This window comes from Teleopsis dalmanni, chromosome 1, assembly GCF_002237135.1.
Source record: "Teleopsis dalmanni isolate 2A chromosome 1, ASM223713v2, whole genome shotgun sequence".
NCBI classification, from domain to species: domain Eukaryota; kingdom Metazoa; phylum Arthropoda; class Insecta; order Diptera; family Diopsidae; genus Teleopsis; species Teleopsis dalmanni.
The window spans coordinates 132087038-132110052 of record NC_051846.1 but is presented as its reverse complement, the minus strand read 5'-3'; the positions used below and the strand labels follow the sequence as shown (position 1 = coordinate 132110052).

General features: G+C 31.5%; 2 protein-coding genes and 1 pseudogene across 4 annotated transcripts in view; all 3 read left to right on the top strand.

Annotated features, from left to right (window-relative positions):
• LOC119668745 overlaps positions 1-23015 on the top strand; it is a 308120-nt gene that overhangs the window by 133111 nt on the left and 151994 nt on the right. The window lies entirely within an intron of this gene.
• The window catches only part of LOC119668748 (atypical kinase COQ8B, mitochondrial), a 74018-nt gene continuing 57726 nt past the window's right edge, over positions 6724-23015 (top strand). Inside the window, exons 1-5 of one of the 2 annotated variants that reach the window (XM_038078359.1) lie at positions 6724-6768; positions 6932-8045; positions 8099-8257; positions 8305-8495; positions 8552-8744. In XM_038078359.1, the coding sequence (XP_037934287.1) occupies positions 6960-8045; positions 8099-8257; positions 8305-8495; positions 8552-8744 (1629 nt within the window). In that variant the 5' untranslated portion in view covers positions 6724-6768; positions 6932-6959. Of the gene's footprint in view, positions 6853-6931; positions 8046-8098; positions 8258-8304; positions 8496-8551; positions 8745-23015 lie in introns of both variants that reach the window. The other variant, XM_038078358.1, reaches the window with a different exon arrangement.
• On the top strand, positions 13236-15668 carry LOC119668750 (annotated as a pseudogene).

The following is a 23015-nucleotide window of genomic DNA, read 5'->3' as shown; positions in this document are numbered from 1 at the left end:
AAAGAGTCTAAAAATCAATCATTTAATATTTTTTTTTTATATAAGCAATAAATTTTTACAATATAAAATAAAAGACGTGAAATTAGTTTTAGTGCGCGACAAATAACTGTTAAATTTTAGAAATATGACGTAAGCCAAAGAAAATTTGCTGAAGATATTGGTCGTCAATATTCATCTGTGCAGAGAATTACAAATAACTTCAAAGAGACCAGTACTTACGTTTCTAAACCTCGCACTCGCCGCCCCACAATTTTGTCAAATAGAGAAAGACGTAGCATAATCAACCAGGTGAAAGTAAATCCAATAGTAACAGCCTTCAAACTAGCTGAACATATTGCCGAAATACTTGAAAACAAAATATATCCTGATACTGTGCGGAAAATTTTGAAGAAATGCATGTATCATACCCTGATTGCAGGAATGAAGCCATACATATCCAGATATAATAGAATAAAATGATTAAGCCGTGCAAGAAAGCGTATAAATAAACCTATAAAGTTCTGAATATGAGTTATTTTCTCCGATGAGAGTCAATTTTAAATATTTGGAATCAAAGTTAGAAAACTTGTATAGAGAAAATTATGCACAGCCTATGATAAACAAAATTCAATTTCAACAGTAAAACGTGGTGGTGAAGGCGTAATGATTTAGGGGTGTATAGTAAGTAATGGTGCTGTCAGACTTGAATTTGTACAAGATACAATGGAGAAATATGGGTACCTAAATATTCTAAAAACAAATTTGAAAGAAAATGTCAAAATGTTAGGACTTGAGGCAACCTTTTTGTTTCAGCAGGACAACGACACTAAGCATACAGCAGCCATCGTACGGATTGGGATGCTGTACAATGCTCTCAGGCAATTTCAAACACTACCAGAATCACCAGACCGTAGTCCTATAGAACATCTGTGGGTTTATTTGGAAAATAAGATTCACCAGCATATGCTTTCCAGCAAGGATATAGTAAGAAACATCATCAAGGAAGAATGGCTAGAAAAAAACGCACAGGATACTGCAAAGCTAGTTGAGTCCATGCAAAGACGCTTAACAGAGGTTATTAAATGCAGGGGTTATCCCACAGGCTATTAAATTTAAGATTTTTGTGAATTTTATTGTTTTAATGTAAATATTAAGAAATATCCGTAGACTTTTTCTGCTTCAAAAATTACTACTTTCGCATATAATTGTGTTTAATTTTTTTTTAAAGAATAACTGTTTAGTTTCAATATTGCAACTTTATTGTTGTTTCTTTGGTTAAAATAAATCAGGAAATAAAAATGAATTTGAGTAAAAATTAAAAAAGTTATGCGTAATTTTAGTAAAATTATGTGAATATCCGTAGACTTTTTCTACTATGTGTACATTACTGTATGATTAGATTTATATGAATTTTTTAAGCAGGAATATTTTTATATGCAATTTAATAAAAAAGTATTTAATAAATATTGAAAAATTTTTAATTTACCATCATATTTATAAAATATATTTATTAATAAATATTAAAGTATTTAAGAATATTAGCTGGGTTTAATTAAAAGAAGTACAAGTTGTACTCATAATTTATTATTTTTAAGAATTGAAATAATAATAACAATAATTTAATAGAAAAGAAATTATCTTTTTTAAATAATATACTAAAAATATGTTCCATATGATATTAAAATCTGGGACTAGAAATTGTAAATTATAAATATTATATAATATCTTTACATGTAAAAAATTAAAATTTAAAAATAAAATTAAAAACAAATTTATAGTATTTTGCTTAATAAAAAAATAAAATTGTGATATAGTAGTTAATTTTGAAAAATAATCTTACAATAATAACATGAAATTATGTGAATTTTTATTCAGAAAACACAAGTGAAGGTGTATGTAGTTAATTATATCGAAAGGCTATCGCATTTATAGATATATTTCCTTATATATTTGAAAATAAAAAACTATTAAAAATTTTTTAATAGCTATGTAATTTGAATTTGTGCACATTTGAAAAGAGTACAAAGAAAATGCTTATCAAGAACTCACATATGACTTACCCTTAAAAGCTTCTGCCTGAAATCAGGGGTACTTAGGTCCCTATTAAAAAATTTTAAAATAAAATGCATTCGCATTCTTATGAAAAGAATTAATAAACTGTCTAGTTTGCAATTTTGGCAGCAAGTATATGGGCGTATGTTAGCCAACTTTTTATATAACAATTGAGCTATACCTACCTTAGAGTAATTTTTTTTAAAATAAATACAAAATTTTTCATCTAATCTTCTAATATAACTAATAAACTCGCTAGGAGGATGTACCAAGCTGCAACCATCAAATTCTTTTTCAAGTGTGAAGAGGTAATCACTTGAAACATTATTTGCGCAAGGTAGGGAAGCTAAACAATGATGTGACTTAAATATTTTTAAGTACATCCAACCACAAACGTAGGTAAAAGCATTTAGCTTAAGAAATGTTTCTTCACTTAAATCAATATCGACACTGAAACTAATATTTTGCAGAAATGAAGTTTGTGGTGAACAAAATGATTCCGTATACTGCCAATAAGTATCTTTCACTAACGTATCATTGCAAACATTTTCAACAGTTTCATTACAACTATTTAAACTGGGATCACTAATAGAAGCTACGAATGATGGACAATCAAAATCTACAAGTTCCTCGCAATTGCCTTTGTTGACAACATTCAGATAGCTAAGACCCCAGCCCTTTTGAAAGAGGGTTATGAATAGGTCTGATGTTATAGATTTGGCATTCCCCCCTCCTCTTCGTATTTGCCCAAAAAAGTGCTCAAGCACATCTTGGCAAAGTTTTCTAGTCATTATGACTTTAAAACCTTTCGAGGATAAATATTGCCACATACAACGAATGCTGTTAATATTAAGGAGCCATCCTTTAATAAAGGAAAAATTATTAATAATATTTCTATCTTGGGCGTCTTTGATAATTATTGTTTTTAAAGCAATTTCAGCTTCTTTCAAAAAGTCCATTTGGTCAATGGAACCACTAAAGCCTTTTTTCAAACCTAAGCTATACATACTGCTTGAATTAAAAATATCAAAAAGATTATTAAAAAAAAGACAAAATTCAGCAGTGCTTGCGGTGGAAGAAACTAAATTTAATAAACCAGAACTATACAGAGCATTCATGCCAGAAGCAACAGTATTACTAAAAACTTGAGTCGCAAAGCGCACACGCATTTTTTGAAAAGAATTTGGCCTAATGTGCTCTATTGTTAATCGTGGCGCACACCTAACACTTGATTTGGAATCTACTTCACAAAAGTGGGCAATATTTTCCCATTTAACTTCCTTATTATTAAAAATAATTTTATTTTTACTACTTATTAAACAATTTCTTGTACTCTTTATCAAATGGGGAGCATCATAAAAGAAGAAAATATCTTCATCGTTGACTTTAAAAAAGGGATGATGCTCATCTACACCTATCAAATTAGCTAACTTAATATTATTTTTACCCTGATCGCAAACAAAATGGCAGGGATACAAGTTAATGCCTTGAAGTTGCTTTATCACTTCAATTACAATAGATTTTAAAGTTTTACCCTTACAACTTCCATTTACAAGGAAATATGCAAAAGGTTGGGACCATTTTTGCCACCGATACCCTGAACCATGAAAGTCAAGACTGCACTTGCGATTTTGCAAGTACGGTCTTCGTCACCAAAATCTTCAAGGCCAATAATTTTATCATTGTGCCTATCATATTGGAGGTGAGCACGTAAAAACATTTCATCGCAGGATATCGAAACAAATCTCTGTTCGTATGTAAATCCGCGACTTCGCAACTCCAATGCCTTAATGCTGCTATGAGTACAGCCAGGAGATTTTGACCAGCTTTGAACAAAATTTCGTAATGTTCGTTCACATGGCCAATTAAAACTTTGACGTAAATGTCGATAAGTTAAGGGTGAAAGAAAATAAACTCCTAAGGCGATAGTTTTTAATTGCGTATTATATCTGCAGCCGTTTGGTAGACGACTGCAGTTCTCTAAGCTATTTCTAAGGGATACCCGGAAACTTTGTGGAAGTTTGTCACAAATTTGATTTAAAAAATCAACTTCAGACCTTTCTGCCACACTACTTAATGACTTACATTCAGAAAGTTTTTTTTGTAATTCTATATTTTCTAGTTCTAGCTTCGCTAGTCTTTCATTACCTAAACGTATTTGCTCATCTTTTAATTTTATTATAATATATTTTTCTTCAACAACTTTTTCTACAGTTTTTAATTTTTTAACTACAGCTGTAAAATCTTCTCTTAATTTTCTTTTTCTGGGAATTCTTTCAGAAACAGATATAGTATTACTATTCAATAATGGCCTAGCTAATGTAGACAGTTTGGGACTTATAGATTTATTAACTACACCACCTTCATTGTCATCCTGAATGCTTAAAGAATTAAGATAACTTAAAGCTAAATTTTGATCAGGAACAGCGCTTTTTGTTAAATTCCTTGCACACATCATATTTGCCGAAAAATGATTACTACAAGCGAAAATATTTTTGTTTGTCATTCTAACTCCTAAGCGCTTTATCCACTCGTTTCTACATAATAAAGTAAAATTTAAATCGGTGAAGAAAGTAATAAGTAACAAATGATACACAATGAGGGTTAGCTGAAAAGATGCTCCATGCAAAATATTTTTTATTTACTATATATAGTATATAGTTATAGTTATATATACATACATATATATTAAGCTTTATTGCCATGCATCACTTTTATAGAAAATGCACTTGCGATATACCCGAAAATAATTGTTTAAGATTACCGGATCAAAAATGCATTAAAGCCGTTAAACGAAAAAAACTTTGAGAAAATATCATATTAAAATTTTTTATAATAAATTAATATGTTTTTTATAATACACAATTCTTATTCCAGAAAAAGAATAATTTTTAAAAAAAATGTTATATTAAGGCAATTCAATTAGTGTTGAAAATAAAACAGAAAACAGAAAACAACAAAATACAAAATATTAATAACAAGTATTCTTTGATGCTAAGTATCGACACATTACTACATTATCGACACAACATAGAATTTCCCTCATTTAGAACGCAACTTAGCCGAACTCGCACACGACCTTAATATCCCACACTTATCAATGCAATTTCAACTGTTGTGCATAAATAAGTAAGCGCACATTTAAATTAAATTAAATTAAAAATGGTATCTCTGCTTTTAAAGATATAATTAATTTTGTATCAAAGAAAATTAGTTTCTGAACTTTGGCACTCGATTACTTTTAAGTTAATCGACCAATCTATAAATATTATTACATCAAATGAAAGCTAGATGTGTCCTCTTTCGATTAAGCTAATTTGCAGAAAAATGGTATCTCTGCTTTTAAAGATATAATTAATTTTGTATCAAAGAAAATTAGTTTCTGAATTTAACACTCGATTACTTTTAAGTTAATCGACCAATCTATAAATATTATTACATCAAATGAAAGCTAGATGTGTCCTCTTTCGATTAAGCTAATTTGCAGAAAAATGGTATCTCTGCTTTTAAAGATATAATTAATATTGTAACGTAACTTCGTTTTTACAAATTTTTGCTTTCCATTTTTAAAGAAAATTTGCTCTATACTATATAAAAACTAAGTATATTTAGAAAACCAAACATATTTTTTACTGTTCTCTGTCTTTTATTTCATAGTTTTTAATTAAATAATAATGTTTTAATTAATTAAAATGTGAAATGACATCGTAATAAAAAATCGACGCTAACTATATTTTGACATTAAATTTCCCAAATTTATCGTCAATGCAAATTAAACTGTTTTGCATTCACAAGTTAGCGCATAATTTAATTAATTTTATTTAATTTGTTAATCGAACAATATATATAATATTAGACATTAATTGGCTTAGAAAAATTCTAGTTTTTTGTTCAAATAATATCTTAGATGCAGTAATATTAATAGAAATTCGACGCTAACTATATTTTGATGTTTAATATCCCACATATATCATCAACGCAATTTTAACTGTTGTGCATGCCAAAGTTAGTTCACATTTAATTTAATTATATATAATTTGTTAATCGAATAAGATATATAATATTGTATATCAATCGTTTTAGAAAAAATTCTAGTTTCTTATTTTGATAATATCTTTGATGCAGCAAGCTTAATAAAAATTCGACGTTAGCTTTTCTTTCGCAGTACTATGGACTTATCAATAACTCTGCAACTGTACATTATGTTTTTCAGTGCCATTTTAATTTTTCAGCGAATTTAATTTAAGATGGTATGCCATCTATTAACTAACTTCGTATAGAATTGTTGAATAATTAATAAAATTAAACTAATTTCGATTTTTTTCAAATAATTGTGCTTATTAGGGTATTGTATTGAAAGTTATTTATAAAAAAATGGTACCTCTAGTTTAAAAGTTATTAATAAATTAGTGATCCCATCTCTTGGGGCTGATTTTTATTTTTCATTTTTCATACAAATTACATCATTTACACATAAAAGTTGAATGTAGATAGTAAATTAATTCAATTTTCTACTTATTAATGCCTTTTGCTGCATTAAATTTATTAAAATAATAAATTTTTCCTCAATTAAACTATACTGCATTTTTCATGCGGCGAAAAATGTTCCATCTCCATTTTGGACTTATCGTCGACGCTATCTTCACGCACATTTAATAAACTTAGAAAATTTCATGTTCCATTTCCGGTTTGGTCCTCTCAGCGTCATTGCTATCTAGGTTCAGGTGGACAGTTGAGGTAATACCTTTAACCTAACTCGTGCAAATGTTTACAAAACATTCTACGAATTTGTTTTTCATTTTACTTATTATATTTTAACCGGTAATATATGGATCTAATAAAAAAATTTCTGATAAATTTATCATTTAAAGTTTAAACTGTCTCATAATTTACGTTTAAGATTTCTCTGATGAATCACCTATTTTGAAATGTCGCCTGGGTCAAGAGACGTGATTGCTGTATTGCGGGGTGTACAAATAGTTACGGAAGCTTTGACTCGTGAACACAGTGAAATTTTTAAACATTTGTGGTGTAACTCTAGCATACGTGAAGTTTTGAATGGCACTTTAAAAGTTGGAAGTAAATGTTTAAAAGAAGTTGGTCAAAACCCCACTGAGGAAATAAAAAAAATACAGCAATTACTGCAGGAAACTAAAGATCGCTGCTGTATAGCCGCTGTGGGTATAGGTCAATTAACTGGAGCCAAAATACCTAAAGGATACAAAATGAGTAAAAATTATAGTAATGATGTAAATACTGGCTTGAACCCGAGTTACGCATCTAGTGTAACGATCACACCACATACACAATCTGATGCTAATTTAGACATATCTTCAATTACATTAAAAGAACTTGAAGAGATCCTTTCAACTCGTAATAAAAATCGGGGTGTTAGTTTACGTACTGCGAACACAGAAAGTAAACAAGTTCGTCCGACAGAAAATACATTGGAAACTGAGCATAGGGTATCAGCTGAAAAACTGAACGTAGATACTGCATATGTTAGAAATGTTATAAATTTAGTTGGTAATAATATTAGTTCTAAAAATCAGCTATCAATTGATTTTAATAGTATAGAACTACCTGTGCTTAATAAAGTAGCCAAACAACGTAAAGTTCCGTCCAGTCGAATAGGACGCATGGCATCGTTTGGCGGATTGTTTGCTGGATTGGGGTTTGGTACTATAAATGAACTAACAAAAGGTGCTTTAGGACTAGGAGGCTCAAAAAATGTGAAGGAAGCATTTCTAAGCCCTGGTAATGCAGAGCGTATAGTTGATACACTTTGTAAAGTCCGCGGTGCAGCTCTTAAAATAGGACAAATTTTGAGCATACAAGATTCTAATGTTGTGTCGCCACAATTATCAAAAGCGTTTGAACGTGTTAGACAGGCAGCAGATTACATGCCCGACTGGCAAGTTGAACGAGTAATGAATATGCAAATTGGAAATAACTGGCGAAGTAAGTTGCAGTCGTTTGATGACAAACCGTTTGCTGCTGCATCTATTGGCCAAGTAAACATTTAATATTTTTATTGCAAAATGATTTTTTACAGGACTTTGCTTAGGTTCACAGCGCAGTTCTAAATAATGGCATAATGGTGGCTATTAAAATTCAGTATCCAGGCGTAGCACAAAGTATTGAAAGTGATATTGACAATTTAATTGGTATGCTAAAAGTTTGGGATGTGTTTCCCCAAGGTTTCTTTATCGACAACGTCGTTAAGGTATGATTACAAACATAAATCCAAAATATATTAATATAATATTTTAGGTTGCAAAGAGAGAATTAACTTGGGAAGTTGATTATAACCGCGAAGCTGAGTATACAGAAAAATTTAAAGAAATGATAAATCCATACCATGAGTATTATGTCCCCACAGTTATTAAAGAATTAACTACTTCCAGTGTTCTTACTACGGAGCTAGTGCCTGGTGTACCATTAGACAAGTGTTTTGATATGAGGTTATGTATTGCAAAATTGTCTCAATATTAATTTCACAAATATTCACACTTTATAGTTATGAGCATCGAAAACATATTGGAGAATCTGTTTTAAAATTATGTTTGCGTGAATTGTTCGAGTTACAGTGTATGCAAACTGATCCGAATTGGTCAAACTTTTTGTACGACTCCAAATCAAAGCGATTAATGTTAATAGATTTCGGCTCAACCCGTTTCTATCAAAAGAAATTTATTAAAAATTATAGAGACGTAAGTATTATACAGTATTAATATTTTAATATAAATAATTATTCCCAAAATGCAATTACTGATTGTGGACTATAATTCTAATTTTATATGAGAGTAATTAAATGTAAGAATGCTGATAATCGAAACTTAGATACCAAAAATATATGTACCAAAGTAAAGCGTAGTTCATAACGGATATAATCATAATATAATCCAAATCGAGAAATTCCATAAAATTTAAAAAAGAGCGATAACACTAATGCTGCATTCATACCAAACAATGAATACTGAGTTCGAATTTAATCAAAGTCTGACTGGATCAAATTAATGTGAACGATCCAGATTAACAAAAGTTTTGTTAAAAGCCGAAATCAATTTGGCTAACGAAGAGTACAATACAATGGCCACAAAATAATAATAAATACTCCCAGCTAACATGAGTGATATATTGTATAACGCTCAAAATAGTTGTTTTGCAAAAGTAATAATGTTATATATTTAAAAATATTATTAGCTTCACAGCTCGGGGTCAACTTTAGTTGATCAATAAATGCAAATACAGAGTTTTTCATTCAGACGCAGTAGTCGTCGCCCAAAGATCCTACATAGAACTTTTCTTAGAAAAATTTTAAACGCAGGTTTATCATTTAACATCCATACTTCTGCGTTATACAGGTACGATAAGCTATCTACATCACGTAAATTTTAGCGGTCAAGAGAGAGATCTACATGTCAATTGCCTACTGAACCCATAGTATTACCTACTAGCAGTGATAATATTTCGTCTGATCTCCAGACTTAAATTGTTGTCCGTTACGGTGATGCCAAAATAAATTAAGTAGTGATATTCAAAAGTATAGTGGCCAGTCACCAGCAGCAACCGACATATATTCGCTTTGTCTTCATTCATCCCTATGTCCATATTCGCAAATTGTTTTTCGATAGCAATAAAAGTATAAAGTAAAAAAATAAAAGTACTATAACACCTCACCTGCTACACCCAATCATATCGATGTCGGTGGCGTTAGTAAAGAGCTTAACACATTTGTGTAGTACCGTTACTGTGAACGTCTGCAATGCGAATTAAATACCTAAAACGAGAATTCACTTTGGTGAATTTAATTGTAATTTATTTAAACATTCAATATGTTAAATGTTGTGTAGGAATCTTAAGACTAAATTATATCTAACATCTTTGCTTATATTTATAGCAAAGATTTGAAGTATCGAATTCATGATAATATGTTTCATTGTTTGGTTAGGTCAGATGTTTAGTTATAATATGATATTGAAATTCAATGTGTTACTGAAGATTGTTTGTTTAGGAACAAACGATCTTCTAAATTATCATTCCTGCTCATTTAAAAGATATGAGGTATAGAGATGTAATTCCTCCAGCTCTTGATCTCCTTAATAAATATATTTGGGAAGTAATAAAAAATTTATACAATTCCATACTTTTTTTTAATTTGATCTAATTCGCATTTTGTTAATGAACTCTCCTGAATTCTGTTTTTAATTACAATTAAATTCTTTTTACATTTTAAATCTAATACTAATATTGAACTTATAATAATTATGATTATTATTCCACTTGGGATACTGTATGCAATAATATTATTCTTATGTTTAATTTCATTTACTTCATTAGTATTTTCAATAATTCTTGTTTTTATTTCCTCCATCGTTAAAGTTTCGTTAAAAATGACATCTATTTTTGGGAAAACTATTTTATCTAAATACATATTTCTTTTATTTGTAAAGTATTGGTTTAATATTTCGAAAAAACAATTATTTAAGTGTATTAAAAAATTTCATGTAAGTGTTACATTTGTTTTGTGACAATCAGTATTAATATTGATATTTTCTACATTTTTTGATATAATAGTTTGCTTATCAGCTTGTATTAGTTCAGTACCTTTTTTTTTTTAATTAATTTACATGTTTTCTTGACAATGAAGTATTTTAATAGTTTACATTCGTTTAAATAATGGTTCTCAATATAAATATATGTGCTTTTATTATATTTAAAAACTTTTTCTGTTTCTGCTTCTATTTCTTTCTTTTTTGATTTTAGTATGGGAAATAACATCGTTATTCTTACTTAATTAAATACTTTTGGTACTTTCATTAGCTGTTCTTAGGTATCGTATTTTATCAATGTTCCGATATTAGTTATTAATGGGTGTATTATCATCTTTGTTTACAATGTTCCGATTGTTGTTATTAGAATTAAGGTGTATATCAGTATCTGTAGTATTAGAATATTTATTATGCTATGTTCATACAGCCAAATTTCCTTAATTTCGGAAAAATGAAATTAAGTTAGTTTCAAAAGGGTTCATACTGCTCCAAATTAAGAAATCATATGTTATTTATTTACAAATGAAATTACAAAAACACTATTTGTATTTGAGATATTTTAAAATTTGATATTAAAATTTAAAAATTTGATTTTTGAAATAAAATATAAATAAATAAAAAATATATTATAGAATAGAAATAAAATAGAATAATAATAAGGTATTCTTATTATAACTTTTTTTTTGCAAAATATTTGCCATCGTCAAGCTACTGCAAAAATAATAAGTAGCGCCTTAGACAATGAATTAAAACATTGCTACTTTAAATCAACAAATAGAGGATTGCTATACTACTTGGAACAACGTCATCTGTACCAAGATCATTTTGGAAATTTATAAATATATCATCGTACATTGAAATGATGATATTTAATAATTTTTTATAGAACCGACAATCAGCATTTTGGAACATGTGCTGTCACACGAAAGGTGTTGTTAAGTTCTATATGAAATTTATTATAAAAATCAATTGTATCAATTATTATAATTGTATTATTATTATTGTATTAATTATATGTATACATAAGTACTTTAAATTAGCTTCTTATGTTGTTTTTGTTGTTGGTTTTATTTGTGTTATCAAATATTTTTAGCAATGTTGCTGGCTCTCACAACTAAATATTCGTACGCTATCAGCGTGCCAGACGTAATATGATCATCTTCACACGCTACTGTGCAAGTTTGATAAGCATTATGTTCATTTTCTTTTATCGTGTGTTCGTTGTGAGTTGCAGCAATAGGCAAGCCGCTGCGATAATTCTGTTGTTCCCACAGGTGCAATATGAGTTGGCGCATGGCTTAAGTGATAACACATTTAAGTCACCAAATTTGTGAAGCAGGTTGATATATGGCAAAATACATATACCAGCTTGATGGTTGCATTAAATAGTATAAGCATACTATGCTTAGCATAGGTAATGCACATATTTCCCACGAGTGCCCTTGGCCTTGAATGTTCAAAGTGTTAAGAATTTTGTATAAAAGCACATGTTCATAAAACATTTAAATGTTCAATAAACATTTAATTCAATTTCAAAACCTGAATTCAACCAAGTGTTTTCTTTTGGTTTAAGTGCCTTAAGGAACCTTGATCAAAGTCGGTTTATGTGCCGAATTTGAAGATCAATAAATAATAAAATAAATAAATAAATACCTATATATATATTTACATATATGTAGGCAGGAACGGGAAGATCTGGCAACGCCAGCAAAAAGGAACGAGAAGAGGCTTAAAGAAACAAGCAGTAGTTGGTATTAAGTCGTCGTGGTAGTCAGTCGTTTGCGCGCTTTGATATATAGAACTAAACAATAACTATTAAATAAACATTCTTATATAGATATAACTAAATAAATACTATGGAATAAATATTCCTACATTTGGGGGCTCGTCCAATGTACAATAATTAAAGTGAATATAAAACAGGAAAAAAAAAGCAAGTGCGAAAGCAAAAAAATGTTGCTTGGGTGTAGAAAAACGAAGTTGAAACAGTTGAAAAGTGCTACACAAACAACAATTGAAAGTAGTAAAGTTGCAGAAAAAAGCTAAAAATTGGCATGGAAGACGTAAATGTAGAAGACAGTGGAACAATTTTGACAAGAGCAGCGAAGAAAGAATTTGAAAAACAACAGAAAGAAAAAATAACGCGCATCGAGAAGGAAAGCAACAGTGAAGCAGAGGAACGAATAGAAATCGAAACAAAAACTTCAGAAGGCGTAAGCAACATCAATAAGAAAAACGTGGAAACTGACATAAACAGCAGTAGCAACAACAAATCCAGCGATACGATCACTATGGCTAATACAGAATTAACAGATTTAATACGGTTACTAACGGCTAAGTTTACAAATGAAATGTCTAATTCGAGTACAAATGGAGAGGATATGATTCCATGTTTTGATGGCGAAGCAGGAATGGCAGTAGAAAAGTGGTTCGAAAATTTGGAAGAATTGGCAGATGCATATAAGTGGTCAGACACACAAAAATTAGTGTTTGCAAGAAATAAGATAACCAAAGTAGCAAAACTTTTTGTGCAAACACTCACAACAAAAAATTACAGTACATGCTAACGGAATTTACGCATACTTATTCAAGTATAGAAGTTCACAATCAACTACGAGAAAGGAAGAAGAAAGACAGTGAAAGCGCCCATGAATATATATTTGACACATGCGAAACATCGGTGCAACTGGATCAGTTGAACAAAAATCCGTGATTCAATATATTGTTGACGGAATCAAAGGAAGGCCAGAAAATAAAATGACGTTATACGCTGCAAAAAATTATTTGGAGTTAAAAGAGCAAATAGAAATTTACGAACGCATAAGTAAAATGAAACCGATGAATGAAAAGTACGGGAAAAGCAATGAAGTAAAAAAGGAGCACTGCTACAATTGCGGCTCAAAAAAACATAAACAACGTGAATGCACAGAAAAGCAAAAATGTTTTAAATGTAACAAATCAGGCCACATCGCAAAAAATTGCTTAGAAACCAATCTAGGAGCTAAAAGGGTAAATTGTACTTTAGAGATGGAAAAATTAAAATTGGTTAGAATTGACAACATAAAATTTAAGTGTTTAATTGATGGTGGTGCCGACATAACTCTGGTAAAACACAGTTTATTTAAAAGCAATTTTGTGCAAAAGCTAGTGGAAAATTACTCTGAAGTAATTGTGGGTTTAGGTGGTGCAAAAACAAATCCAGAAGGCAAAATTTTATGCGAAATTGAATTACATAAATTAAAATTAGAATACCATTTGGTAATAGTACCTGACTATGCGGTAAACTATGACGTAGTAATTGGTTACGATGTTTTGAGTAAATTCAGGTATGCTTTTGATGAAAGTGGTTATAAATTTTTATCACTCATTACGGTAACAGATTGTGAAGAAGAAAAAGATCCAGAAGAAATTAAAGTTAAAAAAGTTGGTGGAAAAAAATATGAATTAAAAATAAGTGAGATGGACGAATGGATTGATTCTGACGACGAATCTGATTCAGATGAAGAAGAAAGTAAAAAGAATGAAGATAGCGATGATGATAAAAGTCTAAAAAGAAAAAAGGGCAGGAAAAGAAAAAGAAACGAGATACTGATGTTGAAGCGTTTGAGGAATCGGATGATGGTGATGAAGAAGGTCGTGAAATGGATTATGATACATCTTCAAGTGAAGATGAGCCGGATCCAGAATCAAAATTGGACAAAGATATGAAGTCTGTAGCAGAAGAGGATGCACTTTGTAAACTGCTTACTTCGGATGAAGAAGACGATGAAGAAACACAAACAGATCAATCCGATAAAGATGAAGATGAAAAAGCGCAGAAAACCGATGAACATCTCAGCGCTATAATGCAAATTTTGAGAACAAAGCAATATATGAACTACATGTTGATTGGCGACGTGTTGTTCAAGGAAACAGACGGACAAACTTTATTGGTGATTCCACGACTAATGGAAAGAGAGGTGATAAAAACTTGTCATGACCAATGTCATTTTGGAGTTATGAAAACGGCATACCAAATCAAGCAGCAATTTTATATTTCGCATCTAGAGCAAAAAGTTGATAAATTAATCAAAAACTGTGTCAAATGTATTTTGTACAACAAAAAGCAGGGTAAGCTAGAGGGATTACTACATACGGTTGATAAAGGCGATACTCCATTATGTACGTTACATGTAGATCACCTAGGACCGATGGATGCTACGTCAAAGAAATATAAGTATATTTTCGCAATGGTCGATGGCTTTAGCAAGTTTGTGTGGCTTTATCCGGCAAGGTCTACTGGGATAAAGCCACACAATCGCAATGGTAATAACAAAATTTGAATTGTGGACTAAAATATTTGGAAATCCAACTCGCATTGTGAGCGATAAGGGCGTCGCGTTTACATCAAATGCGTTTGTAGAATTTTGTAAAGCAGCGCAGATCGTACGTATCCTAACAACGACAGGCGTTCCAAGGGGTAACGGCCAAATTGAAAGGGTCAACAGAACAGTTATCAACGTTATTTCTAAATTATCATGGGAGTCTCCTCATCAATGGTATCGTTTTGTGGGAGACGTGCAAAGCGCTATTAATAATGCATTTTATCGAACTACGAAATATTCACCGTTTGAAATCCTTTTTGGTATAAAAATGCGAAAGAACAGCGGGTACAACTCCATAAAACAAGCAATAGAGGATGAATTGATTCAAGAATTTGACGAAGAACGCAATATATTCCGACAACATGCGAAACAACAAATTGAAGAGGTCCAAGCAGAATATAAAAAAACATTTGATAGAAACCGGAAAAAAAACATTTGATAGATGTGCCGGATTGCGCAAGTGAATTACTAAGCTGGTTAAAGTGCCGGATTAGTGAATCCGTATCAGACTAGGTACGGACGATAACATAACGTGTAAAAGCTAAGCTGGTTCAAGTGCCGGATTAGCTAAAATCTGTATCTAATTAGATATAGATCATAACAGGTGTTTTTAAAACACATTTTCGTGTAACTCGAAAAAGTTCTGTGTGAGTTGTTAAATCTTTACAAAAAAGACGCTAATTGGCGTAAAGCGCTTCCTCTTGTATTGTTTGTTGTAGAAATTTCATAAGTGTGTTACTTTCGAAATTTCTACCACTTGCATATTTTTCATAAGCGGATATTTTGTAATATTGTTTTGTTTATGTGCAGTTTTTCTTTTAAGGTCAAATAAGTGTTTTTTATTTTTTATATACCGACTTATGTCGTAATTTGAGTACATTGACTTTAAATACATAAAAGCAAAAATGAAAATACAATAAATGATTTTATGAATTAATATGATATAATATGATTTTGTGGTAAGATAGATAAATAATTTATTTTGTTTTTTGTGTATTGTCGTCTTGTGTGGCGGCCTGGTGAGTAATTGTGTAATGACCGGGTTTCTATCGTTTCGTTTTGCTGAGGTAGCAAAGCGGCTGTCCAGGTTCGTTGCAATAAAATTTATACTTGCGGGACTGAATTTTGTTCCATAAATAAAAGTGTACTTTTATACAATAATTTAATAGTTACTTTATTTATTTCAATATAAAAACAATAGTTACAGGTATTCAAAATATTATTTTGTTAAATAAATTCTCCATAATTCTGACGCTCTTTGTTGTGGCGTCCGGGTGGATTAAGGTATACAATAGTACACAGTCGTGAATTTGTTGAATCGTTGTACAGGTTTATGTGGTTGACTCTGTTGCTGAGAAGGTTCATGACAGAACCGCATTCTCTCCTGGGTTCGTTCTCTCCTTACGGATGCTCTGTGTTACGAAAACCTATAGGTTGGCTGAATGAGCCAGATAAAAAAAGAATAATTAACAAACAAAAGAAAAGAAAATGATCGAATGCACCAGTGTAGGCTGATTAAGCCTGTAAACTAGGATTTGATCGAATTGACCAGTTGCCTGCTTTGATCGAACTGATCAGTGTAGACTGAATTAGCCTGTAAACTAATATTGATCAAATTGACCAGTTCAACTTGTTTATCGTTTGATATCCAAGAGACAAGTTGCCGTGCTTGTACAATGCGCGTTTATTTATACTCAAACGACCGAAGCTTTTCCTGTAGTGCATCGGTATATTTGCCGTTGGTATTTTTGATACTTGTTGTCTTTTGTTGCTATTGTTCGCTTGGGTGTAATTTCTGTGCCTTGTGTTTTCGTGCGTTCTTGAATTCGTCGTGCTTGTATTTAGTTCAACCAAAGCTTTCAAGCTTGTCTTGTTTACAAACGTGTTTTGTTTATATAGTGCTGGTGTTTGTGCTTTTAATATTTATATTTATTAATAAATAAATAAAAAAGATCAAACAAAAATTAATAAAACAAACAAAAATAAATTATATATATAAATAGTGAATAAATAAGGTGCGTATATTCTTCACTTATTTAATTACATTTCTTTATATTTCAAGTTGTGTTTTAGTTTTGTTGTTTTATTATTTTTTTATTTTTTTCAGGTTTGTTTACGTCATGCCCGCGGCTCATTGACGCATGGAATGCAGGTAATGTTGTTGTATTATGATCTTGATAAATATTTAAATAAATTTTATCCTTTCTAGGTTGTACGCTGAACTTTGTTGAGGGTGAGTTGGTTTCTGGTGTTGTCCGCAACGGTGTTGGTGTTGCGTTTTCTGCTGACGGACTGACGTTAGATTTATACAAAAGTATATGTATGGTTGAAATTAGTTCGTAGCAATTTCAACCTTTACAATTGTAACTCCTCCCCCTTAGAGTAGAGCGATGGCCACAAGGAATTGCTTGGGGTAGGAGCGATAGTGTCCAGGATGTCAAAAATGTGCTGGACAACCTTGGTTTTGTTTTTGAAGAATTTGATGAGAGCTAATATGATGATTATTGCGACTGCAAAGGCAGTAAAGCTGCCATGTCATGTTGACGTTCGTTTCTCGAATTGCTAAAGATTTAAGTTAGTCGCCAAGTTGTATTCTTTGAGAGCATGTAGATTCAACAGTTCTTTTATTGAATTGGAGTGGACGTTGCTGCTTGGTGGCGGGAGAATATAAATACTGTCCCAAAATATGTTGGGCTCGTCTTCGTAGTTTATGCCGTTTATGATGATACTGCAGTTCTTGAAATGTATTAATACGCTACCTTCGATCGCCAAGTGCTTTATGTTACAAGTTGAATTGATGTTTGTTTTCGGAACTTGTACAAGTAGTACGTAGTCAGGTTCAGGCTGCATTATAGTTTCGGTGTCATCAATTGTAGTTGATAGACAATGTGTGACTTGATTTTTCATTAGTCTGCCCATTCATTCAGACTCTGTTGTTAAATCCTCTAGGCGTGGCTTGTTGTTGCAGAAATAAATTCTTTTATTTTTGGGCAAACGGTGTCATGGTGCTCTATGCTAAGCTCATAAAAACTTATAAATGGTTTTGTTGAACTTATTTTTGTTTTATTTATAGGCAAAGGAATAATATGGATAAAATTATATTTTTGTTTTTTTTTGTTTATGAAATTTCCTATTTTTTCAAGTTCTTTAGGGCTTAATACGTTACGTGAAAAGAGTTAGTTGGTATGTTAGGTCTCTATTCTCAAATTTGTTTAGTAGGTTTTTTTTATTAAGTTAATGTTGGTAGTATTCTTCAAGGATTAGATTGTAGTAGTTTTCTATCGTACGGGCAGGTCCTAGTTGTAAGGGTAGTATACTGTAATTGTCCTTAAAGTTATGTATTTCTAACAATTGTGTAGATACAATTGTTAGTCTAGAAAAGAATAGAGGATATATGTATGCGTACAATATATATTTTATTAATAAAAATTTTTTGTATTTTAGTATCTTAATATAAAAAAAAAATTTCTTTCCTTCTTTGTATATATATATATTTTTTATTATTATTATGTGTTTTATTGGTTGATTGTCCATATGCGTTGGTCTTCAACCACATATTCTTGTGCATCTTATAATTAAGTGGTCATATACAATGACATTAATTTCGCACTGCAATATGTTATTATTATTAAATTATTATATATGTTAATTTTTTATAATATACTTTATTTATTGAGTAATTTCTGTGTGGTGTTTCTTCACCTGTCTTCTTAGTTTGCATTTATGAATTTTTTTATTACGTGTAGTTAAAACAGTTTTATCATTATTTTTTGATATAATATGTTTTGAGAACCTAGGTGTAATTTTGTTTCTCCTAGCTTCTTTCCTAAATACAATGTCATGTTCTTCAAATTCTTTTGGAATTTCTTTCGTCTTGTTTAGTTTGTCAATTATGTTAGATGTTTTCGTTTTCATGTCCTCCTGTACTTTTGGGTATAGTTCGTTAAGGTATTCATTAAGTTTCTGTAGGTATTCATGTTCATTTGAGAGATTCGTTTGTTTATTAAATGTGTAGGGTCTACCGAAGAAAAGTTCGTAAGGGGTATGCTTGGTTGAGGAGTGTATGGCATTGTTATACGTAATGAACGTTTCAAATAATATCTCCTCATGTTCGGTTGACAATTTTTTTTCTTTTCGGGTTGTGAATATTAATCTATAGATTTCAGTTAAGGTTGAATGAAGACGTTCTACTGGTGCATTGCTTCTAGTCTGCTGAAAGGATGTGAAATGTAGATCTATGTTGAATTGTTTGCAAAAATCCTTGAATATATTCGAGTCGAATTCTGCGCCTTGGTCACATATTATTTTCTTTGGTATGCCGTATGTGCTAATATAATTCTTTAAATACTTTAGGATGGTTACACTAGTCCTACAAGGGAGTGTGTATCCGCAAGCGAATTTTGAAAATTTGTCTATTAATGTAAGCATTTGATTATGATTAATGCTATAAAGGTCAATATGAATGATTTCTAAAGGTTTTGGTGGTATTTCTGGTTTTTCGTATTGAGGTTTGGGAGGGTTTCTATCGTATTTCAGGGTTTTGCATTTATCACAGTTATTGATGGTCTCTGTAATTCTGGTCTTCATATTAGGAAAATATAGCTCCCTTTTTAAATGTAGCATAGTTTCTTGGATTCCTCTATGATTGGAGTTATTATGATATTCCCTAATAATCTTTTCTTGTTCCTCTTCCGTTGTAATATCTTTCAGAACTTGTGTGCACCGAGTGAGTTTAAAAGTTTTGTTGCTAGAAAAATATTTATAATATACTTCTTGAATGATACGAAATGTGTCGTCATCCGAGAATATTGCAGAAAGTTTGTTTGGGGGTATGAAATTTTTTAAAAGGTTTAGTATGACTTCTTCGTTGTATTCAGGCCTACGAATGGTCCTACGTTGTTTGTTCTTAAAAATTGTTTCGGTTTTCATTGGGGGACCCTCATTTGTGGTTTCAATAATGAATTGTAGATTAAATTCATTAATTGGTTTTTCCGAAATTGGGATACAATTATTTAGATTTTCCTGTATGGTGCTACACTCTTCTGTAACATTTGTATATATTCCTTGTGGAGAGTCCACTGAATTATTTATTTTGACACGGCTTAAAGCATCTGCATTTGTGTTGGACTTCCCTTTTTTGTACACTATTTCGTAATCGTATTCTTCCATTTTGAGTCGCCAACGTACTAATTTAGAATTTGGTTCTTTAAGATTCATCAGCCATGTTAGTGGTTTATGATCAGTCACAATTTTAAATTTCCTGCCAAAAAGATATGGGCGAAAATACTTTATTGCCCAAACGATGGCTAGTAGCTCTTTCTTGATGGTTGAGTAGTTGCATTCACTCTGATTTAGAGTTCGACTTGCAAAACATATTGGCTTGTCGCTCCCGATACGACCTTGGGATAAGACGGCTCCTAAAGCAAAATTACTGGCATCTGTTGTAACTACGAAGGGTTGTGTGAAGTCTGGATATTGTAATAAAGGGTCGTTACTTAGGATGGTTTTACAGATCTCAAAAGCCTCTACATAATTTTTATCTAATTTGATTTCTGCACCTTTCTTTAGGCAATTTATAAGTGGTTTGGTTAATTTAGCAAGATCTCTGATGATTTCCTATAGTATCCAATTAAACCAAGGAAGGCTTTAATTTCGGTTCGAGTTCGGGGTAGAGGAAAGTTTTGAATCGCATGAATCTTTGAAGGATTTGGTTTGATGCCATCAGGTGTGATTATATGACCTAAAAAAGCTATTTCCTTCTTTAGGAATTCACATTTATCTAGTTGTATTTTAAATTTTGCTTCGCGAAGTTTATCGAAGACTAATTTAATACTTTCTAAATGTTCCTGCATGGATGTTGAATAAATTATAATGTCATCAAGATAAACTAGACAGATTTTTCCCACTAAGTCTTGTAAAACATTGTCCATAACTCTTTGGAACGTGGAAGGAGCATTTTTTAATCCGAAAGGCATTCTCGTATACTCATAGTGTCCACCTTCTACCGTAAAAGGTGTTTTTTGGACATGATTTTTATCCATTTCAATTTGATGGAACCCACTTGCAAGATCTAGGGTGGTGAAATATAGACATCTCCCTAATTTGTCAAGAATTTCGCTAATATTTGGTAGTGGATATCTATCTGCTATTGTTTTTTCGTTGATTTTCCTGTAGTCTATGACTAATCTCCACTTCTGTTCACCTTTTGCGTCTAGTTTCTTAGGAACTACCCAAACTGGTGAACTCCAAGGCGAGTAACTATGTTGAATTATGCCTTGCTTTAGCATGTCGGTGATTTGTCTTTTAACTTCTTCTTTGTGTACGTATGGGTATCTGTATGATTTCGTGAATACCGGAATGTCGTCTGTGGTATTAATTTTATGTTTGATTTTATTTGTAAATGTAAGCTCGTCTCCCTCTTTATACAATAGGTCGCTGTAATTATTGCATACCTTTAAAAGTTGTTTCTTTTCCTCAGTATTGAGATGGTTAGTTCTTATCAAATGGCCGACATTTGTTGTTTCAGAATTTTCTATAATTTCTTCGTGTAAATTATAGCAGTTCGAAGGATCATAGATATTTACTTTTAAGGGTTGTTCGATAAAAAGTGATTGATCCTTGTTAGAATAATTTATTAATTCAACCGTACTATACCAATTGTTCGCATTATAAAGCCCACCTGCAATATAAAGGTTCGGCTTTATCTCAATTGCGTTAATATATACATTGCCGGCTTCCTGGCTTACTGGAAGTCTGGCCAATATTTTTGAATACGCTGGTATAGCTATTTGCCCTGACAATGGGTTCGGCTTGAGGTTAATGCTATTTACAGCATTTTTAGTTGACATAATTTTATTTTTGAGGTCGATTTTAGCATCTAGTTGGGTTAGTATGTCTATTCCTAATAGTCCATCAAAGTAATTATGGAACTTAAATAATAAAAACTTGGTTTGACCAGCTTGATTGAATTCAGAGAATATGGGAAGAATTGTATATGCTTTTAATTTGTATTTACTGAGAACGGTAGTTATTGTTACAGGATTGCATTCGTACTGTTTGTCGTTTGGAATAAATTCAGGATTTATAAATGACATTGATGCACCTGTATCTAAAAGAAGTTTTAGTGGTCTGCCAAAGGGTGAACTTATAATTATGAATGGGAGAGTGAATGGCAGTTCCTTTGGGTTTATATATCCCGTCGGTTCTTGGAGGCTGGTTTGAAAAAATTTTGGTTATCCTGGGTTTTTATTATGTTGTTGGTATCATTTTCAAAGTGGTGGTCTAGGCTTTCCGTTTCGTTGAAATGAAAGTTACTGTTGTTGGGATTCCTCACCATTGAATTCTGGCTTGATTTGATAGCTGGAAATCGTTCTGCTTGTTGATTCCTGTTATTACTCTGGGCGTGCTGGTGTGGCCTTCTATCGTATGAGGTCCATGTTGTTGGATTCTGAGTTCTGTATTGGTTGTTGGCTATGGGTCTCGGGTTTTGATATCGTTGCAGAGTATTTGAGTAAGGTTGTTGTCTATTTGGGTAATTATAAGTTCTATTATAGGGTCTATTATAGTGTTGTGGTCTATATGAGGTTTCACTCCGTTGGTATGAAATGTTTTGTTCCTTAATGCAGTATGCAAATGCTGTTGCAATGGTGTCAGGTTGCATTGCTCTAATTCTAGAACCTAGTGGTTCTTTTAACCCTCCAAGAAATGTGTTTAAGCACATTTCGGAAAATAACTTTTTCTTCGCTATTATAACATTTTGGTCTACTTCATGAATTAACATGGTGTTACAGAGGGAAGATTGAACCTCAATCACTTCACTGTAAAAATTTTCAACCGTTTTGTTATATTGCTTTAAAGAATGGAGATCCTTTATTAGTGATGTCTCCGTACGCTTGTCTGAGTAATGGATAATGAGATTGTTTTTAATTTCATCCCAGTTTAAAGAAGTGCCGTACATATTTAAAACTTCATTTGCCTGTCCTTGAATTTTATTACGAATAGCCCTAAGTAGAATTTGTCCGTAAGGTGTTCCGTCAATACCTCTCAAATGTAGTAATATTTCTTC